Below are 8,867 nucleotides of genomic sequence, written 5' to 3'. Positions count from 1 at the left end.
CCCGCGCACACCCGCCCCGCCGCCGCCCCCGCCGCAGAGGTTAAACCGCCCCCGCCTCCCCTCAACGGCTCTGCCAGCGGCGGCCCGGCATTGGCGAGACGCTTCAATCCCAGCCTCTCTCTCTTTTGTTCCGATTGGCCTCATCTCCCGCCTGTCTCCGATGGAAACCCCGCCCTTCTGTTTTATCATTCCCCCCCCATCGCCCCCCCCCCCCCCCCCACCTCCCCCCCGCCTGCCCTCGTACACCCCCCGTCCTTGTGCCCCCTCCCACGGTTCTAACCTATCCTGCCTTTAGGGTTTTTGCGGTGCAGCTGAGGGTGGCGGCCGCAGCCCCCAGCCAGCGCCCGCGGTGCCGGGGCTAGAGCCGAGCAGCGCCGCGCCACCCCGGCAGCGATCCCCCTTCTCCACCCCCGTGCACACGAGCCCGACAGCGAGGGAGGGCACGGGAGCCCGGGAGCGGCGGGCAGCTGAGCCGCAGCGTCAGGCGCGGCACTAGGGCGGGCAGGGGCGGAAGGGGGCTCAGAAACAGCGTGAATCATCTCCCACTCTCTCCCTCGCCCACCATTTACACCGCTCGCTCCCTCCTTCTCCCCCTCCCTTCTTCCCTCCCTCCCTTCCCACCGATTCTGTCTCACTCGTTCTCTCTCCCCTCCTCTCCCACTCACTCTCTCCCCTCCTCTCCTCTCCCACTCACTCTGTCCTCTCCTCCTCCTGTCTCACTCTTTTCATTCTTTCCCCTCCTCTCCTCTCCCCCTTTCTTTTCCCTCTCTCGCCCCCCTCGTTCCCCTGTCTCCCTTCTCCTCATCTCCTGACACTGCACTGCAGCTGCTCCTCCAGTCCAGTCCTGCCCGCTTCCCTCCCTCCTTTCCCTTCCCTCCCCCCGGGTGCCAGATAAACAAGGCGCGCAGCATCCTCGACAATCCCGATCTTAGCTCTACATTTTCGAAAAGGACAAGAGAACGGGACAAGCCCCCTCCCCTCCTCCTCCTCCTCCACCCCCTTCCTTCTCCTCCTCCTCCTCCTCCTCCCCCCTTCCCTCCCTGCCCCCCCACCAGAGAAGGGAAGAGACAATTCTCCTCCGAGCAGCAGCAAACATGATGGCGGCAGCTCCCATCCAGCAGAACGGGACCCACACCGGGGTTCCCATAGACCTGGACCCGCCGGACTCCCGGAAAAGACCGCTTGAAGCCCCCCCTGAAGCCGGCAGCACCAAGAGGACCAACACGGGCGGTGGGTATATCCTCTGTCACCTCCCTCCCACCCCCACCCCCCCGCCCTACCCACCCACCTCTCCGCTTCCCTACCTGCCTGCCTGCCTCTTCCAGTCCCCCACCCCACCCCCCCCCGCCCAAAGATTCCCATTTCTCTAATGTTATCATTCATCAAAATGGCGTCGGTTTTCAGCATCTACCAGTCTTTTTATTTAATATCCACGCTGGGGCTGCACAGCCGTGACCCTACGGAGGCGAGGAGGGAGCACAAGGGGCTCCCGCAGCCCAGCTATCTCCCTCGCCCGTTTAAGGATGGGCGACAATAAATGGCAGCTGGAAGGAGACGGCAAACGCTCTTCCCTCCTTCCACATCCTCGGGGTCGCAAGTTGAATTTCAGCCTTGCCGTGCGTTTTCCTCCTCCTTGGCCTCACTTCCATTGTCAGCGCGTACACGGCGTGTGTTTGCCGTGCCGAGCCGGGGGCGAGGGCTGGATGGTGGCGGGGGGAGTCGCCCCTCGGCTACGGGGACTCGCTAGTTAACATCCTGCTGTTCCTGGAGGAGATGAGTTATAACGGGACCAGCATCTCCTTTATCCGTTTGCACTGGAGTCGTCATAACAATGCACCGAGGCAGAGGTGAATTTATTTGCCCAATGTTGAGAGCAGTGGTCTGGCTATACGTAGTGCATGGTTCCCCGGCTATGGTAATACGGGTGGGCACCACTGTCACACTCAGGCACTAACTGAGATGCCTTATAGTCTCAGGGAAGAGAAGTATTGTGAACTCAGATAATTTCTTCTGCTTAGGGGTAAAAATAACCCCAAAGGACCAACTTTATGAAACACGTTTCATGATATTTTGATATCCGTGCCAATGGGACACTGCCATGATTGCTGGGGAGAACACAAGTCTGGGGAACCAGCGTATCCCTGTTGCCTTGCACTTCTTCAGAGACAGTTATGGAGAGGTCCTCAGACTTAAGTGTAGCTGGATTTAGCAGCGGCGCGAGGGTACTGAAAATTTTTCAGTTTCCAAATCAGACTGGGATCCTTTTTTCTTTCTCCCCTCCATTCATTCTATATATTTTTTCCTGTTTCGATGGTGTGCTTTAGTGCTAGCGGTGGGTAGAGGACTGGCATTGTCTATCTCGTCACCTTTTAAGTGTATTTAAAATAAGTGACTTAGGCTTTTGATCAATTGGGAAAAATTCTTCTTAGTGTCCTTTAATTAATGAGCTTAAAAGAGATCATTGTCGCTTAAGAAGTGCTAAAGGAATACATGAGGATTACTTAGGCAAGTGATTCCATCCTCACCATGTTGAGTTGTTTTCTTGGCAGTGGCTGAAATGCTTGGAATAAAACCCCACATTTTGGGTGGGTTATTTGGTAGCAGAGTAGTCGTTTTGCTCACTTAAGAAGAATGCAAGCAATAGCTAATTGCTGTTCTCATGTGTTTGCTAATGACAAACAAATAGCCCATTAGAATTTACAATTCGTTCTTTCCTGGTTTTGTCATTTCTTTTGCACTATTTCCAAGCAAGGTTGTAGTTGTCACTAACCACGTTTTCTTGCAGGGCTTTAGTTTTTTTAAAGGGGTCTGATCATTTCTGCATGCTCTGGTTACCATTGAAAAAAAAAAGACAATCTACTTTTGAAATATAATTGCAATATTATTCTTTAACTGAATTATGGAACCTCTTTTGGTTCTTTGCTTAGAATAAATGTAGATATTTTAAACTATCAAAGGCATAGCCTAAACATGTCTTGTATAATGACGCAACTGGTTAGATATAAATGCATGAATTAGTGGAGGAGTTTAAAGATGTAACCTTTTCTTTATTTGTGGGTCTGGGGAGAAAAAATGGCAACGTATAAGCCATATTAACCATGCATATCTCAATTTTTCAGAGGATGGCCAGTATTTTCTAAAGGTCCTCATACCTAGTTATGCTGCTGGATCTATAATTGGGAAGGGAGGACAGACAATTGTTCAGTTGCAAAAAGAGACTGGGGCCACCATCAAGCTGTCTAAATCCAAAGATTTTTATCCAGGTAGGTGCAAAAATTAGCCAATTCTTTTCTTTTTAAGTTCTCAGGCATGTATGTACATTTCAGTGTGTTTCCTATATTGATGGTCAAGTGCAGCAGGAAGCATTATGTCTCACAAAAGTATGTTTCAAAGTGCATTTGTGAATATAAATATTCTGTCTGTTTTGGCATATGGAATGGACTGAACTGGATGCTAACTGCTTGAAATAAGTTTGAAGTCATTTACACTATTTCTACAAAAGATTATTTTCATTAACATTGCTTTATTTTTTATTTAAAAAAAAAAAAAAGTAGCTTTAAGGAACCAGTGTGACAGGTGGCGTAAAGATAATTGTGCGTTTGAAGTTTCCAGACATTATAATGACAATTAAGCTAGAATGAGTAAAAATGAGAGACTGCCTCGTAAAGAATGGGCCATTTACTTTAAATCCATTATGTACCTTCTTTCTGCTTCACTGCTTTGTTCATTGGCCCTGGAGTGAAGTAAAGAGGACAAGTGCTGCTCTTTAGATATTCTTTATATCGTGTTTATCATGATGGTGGAAGAAAACTCTATTATGAAACTGAAATACTTTGGATGAATAAAAAAATTAGTGTTTTATATTAGCTGTATTAGTGCACATGAAAAGTTTCTAATATTTGAGTATAACAGTAATAAACACCTGAATTAGCATTCCTCCTTTAAAAGATTTCTGAAGAGGGAGTCTTATATAATGATAGACAAGATTTTAGCTTCTGCAGTTGAATAATTGGGGAATTTTTCTGAAAGATGAAAAAATTAGCATTCTGTAATGAACTTTGCTATAGAGGAATTTCTAAAAACTGATGCAAATTAACATAGCTGACACTTTTGTGTTTTGATTTTGTTAGTTTTGAAGAGTAACTGGTGGTTTAGAATTGAGTTGACTAGCTGTTGCTGACTTTTTTCTTTTGGAAAATTAAAGCTGCTGTGCATTTGCTCTATTTTAACAAGACTGAATTATACAAAATAGCAAAGGCAGTTGGTATGGATGTAAACAGAGCACTAACGTTGGAGCATTTAGCTTTTCTGTCCTCTGACTTTACTGTCAGGCAGAAGTGGATAACTTTTTGTTAACAGAGATATTTTGGTCTGTTTACACATACGATTGTTGATGTGGAAATTCTAATGCACCTGTTGTACATCTTCTTAATGAATGTAGTTTATAATACTTAAAAGTCAGAGATTGAAGTGTTGAATGTAGATTCTTTTTTTCTGTTGAAAGGTACAGCTTATGAACTAGTGCTTGTTGCTTTTGAAGCTTTTTTTTTTGCTTTTTTTCTTTTTCGAAAGGTAGGAAAAATATGATCCTTTATTTCGAAAGGTATGTTAGGATAAAAAAAATCAATGTAGAATTGTGAAAATTCTTGAAAGAAATAAAGCATTCTAAAGAGCCTGATTGCAGAATTAATAACATAATCTGGGTAAAGAGCTGCAATAGTAAATTAAATTCACTGTCAATAGATGAAAATGAAATAGATTTTCTGCATTATACATGAGGGGTTATCAGATATGCAAGGATGTTACAGAAAATTGGTGTTTATGAAGAATATTCCAAATACCAAATTATGAGCCTTTTCATTTTACTACAGTTTATTTACACTCACTTGGAAAGGACGCTCCAAAGATTAGATCTTTTGTTCAGTGCTCCAGTATAGTTCTTCTCTTTTCTGATTAAATCAGAATTACTTATTTTTTTGTGTAGGAAACTGTAAAGATGCAGCAGTAGTAGCAGAAGAATCTTTGAAAAGTAAAAAATCGCAAGCTAGAACGACATGAGAAAAACATTTGCGACATAAACATATTCTCTCTTAAAATCAGCAGCAATAGTATAAATAACTAGGGCAGGGACACTCAAACAGTTTCACAGTAACAGGTGCAGACAAAGTTCCAGTTTGCCTTTACACAGTCTGCCTTGAATTTGCAGCCACGTTGTGTCATCTGCAAAGTGAGTGTTTTCAGGAAGTTGGCGACTGATACCTGCTAAAGCATGGAACAGGGATGGGAAATGGATTCCAGCGTGGCTAGCCCTTGTTAGTATTTCTGTTTGCGTCTGACCACCAGCCCATGGAATTTTCAGAGGTCCTGTCATTCCTTGAGTTGATGGCTTTTGGGTTTCTTCCAGACTCTCTTGCTTGTATAACATTAGGGAATACAAACCTTGTGAAAGAGCGAAGATGAAGTTATAATTTATTTTTCTTATGAAGTTTTTTTAAACAGTTACTGTTTTCCTAATAGATGTTATTTAGTCCTTACCTCTGATGCTTGTGACTACAAATATGTTTAATGTATGTTTCGCTGTGGAATGTTCTGTCATTGAAGCTTCTATGAAAGTTGTCTGTATTTCCAAAAAGTTTTAGAAAAGTGAGTAAGTTCCTGTTTGGAAAGGAGGAAGGTGCTTGTAATACAGAAGTTACGAGTAGTTCCAATGATCTAATAGTGTTTTTTTCTTTTCCCTCTGTGATATAGGACTTCAGTATGCAGACTGATTTCTGTTGGAATTATTTTTGTGCGTCAAAAGGTGACATAATTACTGAAGAATTATATGTCAGCTCTAATTACAAGGAATTGAAGGAAAAAACAGCTTTGCATTGAATATTTTAGTTTACAAGATAGGAAGCAGTATACAAATACATTACTGTCCACTACAGTTTTATTTTTGAGTACGCAATTTATTGTTCTCTTTTCAGGTTACCTGCTGACTTTTCTTGTTGTCTGGACTCCTGCAATTTGACTTTGGATATTCTGATTCTTTTCTGTTCAGGCATGTCCCCCAAGACTAGCAGAAATAAAATTAAAATGGCAAAATATGCCCTACTTTTAAGCTAAATGGTGCTGATCCTTCTGCATAGAAAGTACAGTGTGTATTGACTACTAGGTTTTGGTTCAAAAACTAAATACAGATTTAGCCAACTTGATAAAGAAAGTGGCTATTCTGTGAAGCTATTATAATATATGGGTTTTTTTTTTTTTAATAATAGAAGAAAGATTATTTCTGTTGTCTGAAGCTGTCATTGCTTATGTGTTTCTCATTCTGCATTTTAGTGAGCACGGGATTCAAAGCCACTCAGGCCAAGTATATTTCTCCCTTGTGAAGGCTGCCGTGCACTCTCTCTCTTTCTCTCTCGTGCACAGATTCTCTCCCTCTCCCTCCCTCTCCGAGTTCCCGCCCCGGTCTCTCTCAAATGCACACACATGCACAAAATTATGTTACATCACAGCATGTTGTTTATCTTGCAACAGGATCTTGCCTGATCTGAACTTGGTGCTCGAGTGAATTTGAACTTGGTCAGTGTTTTTCAATTTTTTGGAATATGATGTCATCAGTGTACTTAAATTAGATCATATCAAGAGCAGAAATTAATAAAAGCATAATTAAATGGGGGATAAGGTTTTACTGGTTTTAGCAACATATTAGATGCGTTGTTCTTATAGCAGATTTCTAGCCAGTAATTATATCAATGTTTGGAGAATATAAAAGTTGGGAGTTTGCTCTCCCATCTCATGCAGACAGTGTATGAAGTATTGTGTGGCTATTTCGTGCTTTTACCAAGGGACTTCTGCTTTTAGATGTTTTCTGTTTAAATATCAGATTTTTTTGAATCATTCATGTTTTATGGGAGATAGTCTAGCTAATCTTCATGCCAGTGCCCTTCTGAATACTCTTATTCTGACTCTTAAAGACCTTTCAAAAACATTGAATGTATAAGTAACACATTATGTTACAGGACTTTATAATTAATAATCTTATAGCATCATTATTCCTGTAAACTGCGAGGAAGGAGAAAGGTGTAATATATCAAGCTTGGCTCTCCATTATTATTTCCTTTATAGAAATAGAGTTTATCACGATGATTTGTAACTCTTAAGAATAACAAAATCTAGTAAGGAAAGAAATGTTTTAAAAATCAACACTTGAAATAATATTGAAGTGAATACTGCCTTTTCGGCTATGGAAAAGAGTAGTGGAGTTAGAAGCAAGAATGGCTTTAGTTATTACCTGTCTGTTGTGCTTCTTCCTTGAAGGGCTTTGTCATACATCAATAAATGCATTTCATTTTTTTCCTTGATCCTTCTTTTTTTCATGAAGTGTTCACATTATCTAATTAGGCACTAAATAGTAAATAAATATCTAAGACTTTTAGATTCTGATGTAAACACTTGCATGAGTAACTTCAGGGGTAATGAATGGGATTGAGGAAACGACTAAATAGCGAGTAGAGATTTTCAGAGGTGGAATCTTGAGCTGTATAGATTTTTAAAGTAATCACTGATCTTTGTACTAGTTTTAAAAAAGAGGCCAACCACCAAAAACTCCCAAGTGTTGATTGCCAGCTGTTCAGAGAGATAATTCTCAGTTGGACAGTTGTCTGTTGCCTGGTTACTGAAACAGAATAAAAAAAAAGTTAGCTTGTTAGCCAGCAGGTCTGTAGTAGTTTGCATTTAAAAGGAAGCTGAAACTGACTATGCAACTTTGCAAGATCATGAGATTGTTACATATCTAACTTGTCCTGTGTGCTATCACTTAGCAGATTCTAATTTGGTAGGTTTAAAGAAATTTTGAGAAGTTAAAATAGAAATTTCACGCTCATTTTTTTCTACCTGTAAGGACTTACTCATGTTAATGAGTAAATCAACTTTGACATAGTAAATGACTTTGGTTTGCAAGAAAGTGCTGTGCCTTTGTCTTGTATAGAAAGGTTTATAAGAACTTCTGACAGATTTGGAATGGTTAGTCTAACTTAAATAAATGACACAGGCTAACAACTAACTTTGTTGTCAAAATAAAGAATAGATAGAGGACAGCTGTTATGACAGGGAAATGCTGTATTTCAACTTTTCTACATTTTCCATTGTGATTGGTTTTACCTAGGTTTCAATATAATTAAAAACTGAAGTATTTTCAGTTGGTTAGAAAGCTTATGTAGATGAAGATGCTTCTAGTAACAGCGCTGCTTTTTGATAAATTCAGGATTTCTGTAAAGCAGTTACTCATTTAAAAAAATAAACAAGACATAAGTTTTCCCCTTTCATCAAGTTTAAAACTTCTATTCAATAATTTAATAATTTTTTCTAGATAGATCCAAGTTTTAATGGATTCTTGATAGAGAATAGGTGTTAGAGATGATATTTAAAAAAAACCTGAATGTCTGAATCTCTTGTTTTCCTCTTCTTCCCTGTGCAGTAAACAAAACATGTGCTTGCTTTTTTTAATAGATGCAATCTGTAATAAGCAGCATCTTTTTCAAATATTCTTTGATCTTGTTCGTTCTTTAGTTAATTTCATTAGCTTAGATATTGTCCTCAGTAGTTGACTAGAGAATTTATTTTGTCAGTGATCAGTAGCTTTTTGGCCAGGGAAGAAAACCTTGGATTTAGTGAATTTGTCAGACTGACTCCAGAAATGGAGCATGGAGTGTTGGGGAAAGAGGGCTTGTTGCTATCACATTTCTGTCTTTGGACACAGCTCTCACATAAAGTTAAGCAACAACTGTAAAGATTTGCCTGGCAAATATCATTGTTGCATCTTGCAGCAGTGCAGTCAGCTTTCCAGTCCCTCTTTGAATTTATTTTTTTCTTAGCATTTA

The 8,867-nt window shown here is 40.9% G+C and overlaps 1 protein-coding gene across 4 annotated transcripts in view; it reads left to right on the top strand.

Annotated features, from left to right (window-relative positions):
• Positions 1–405: 405 nt before the first annotated feature.
• Positions 406–8,867, top strand: part of NOVA1 (NOVA alternative splicing regulator 1) — a 141,625-nt gene continuing 133,163 nt past the window's right edge. For 2 of the 4 annotated variants that reach the window (XM_030240490.2, XM_050975262.1), the window contains exon 1: positions 3,125–3,263. Coding sequence is in view for 1 of the 4 variants with exons in the window: in XM_009102402.3 (XP_009100650.3) it covers positions 1,095–1,230; positions 3,120–3,263 (280 nt within the window). In the remaining 3 variants the exon portion in view is untranslated. Of the gene's footprint in view, positions 1,231–3,119; positions 3,264–8,867 lie in introns of those variants that run through there. The other 2 variants (XM_009102402.3, XM_050975261.1) reach the window with 2 other exon arrangements.

The sequence above is a fragment of the Serinus canaria genome, chromosome 5, assembly GCF_022539315.1.
Source record: "Serinus canaria isolate serCan28SL12 chromosome 5, serCan2020, whole genome shotgun sequence".
NCBI classification, from domain to species: Eukaryota; Metazoa; Chordata; class Aves; order Passeriformes; family Fringillidae; genus Serinus; species Serinus canaria.
This window is presented reverse-complemented; position numbering and strand designations above follow the sequence as displayed.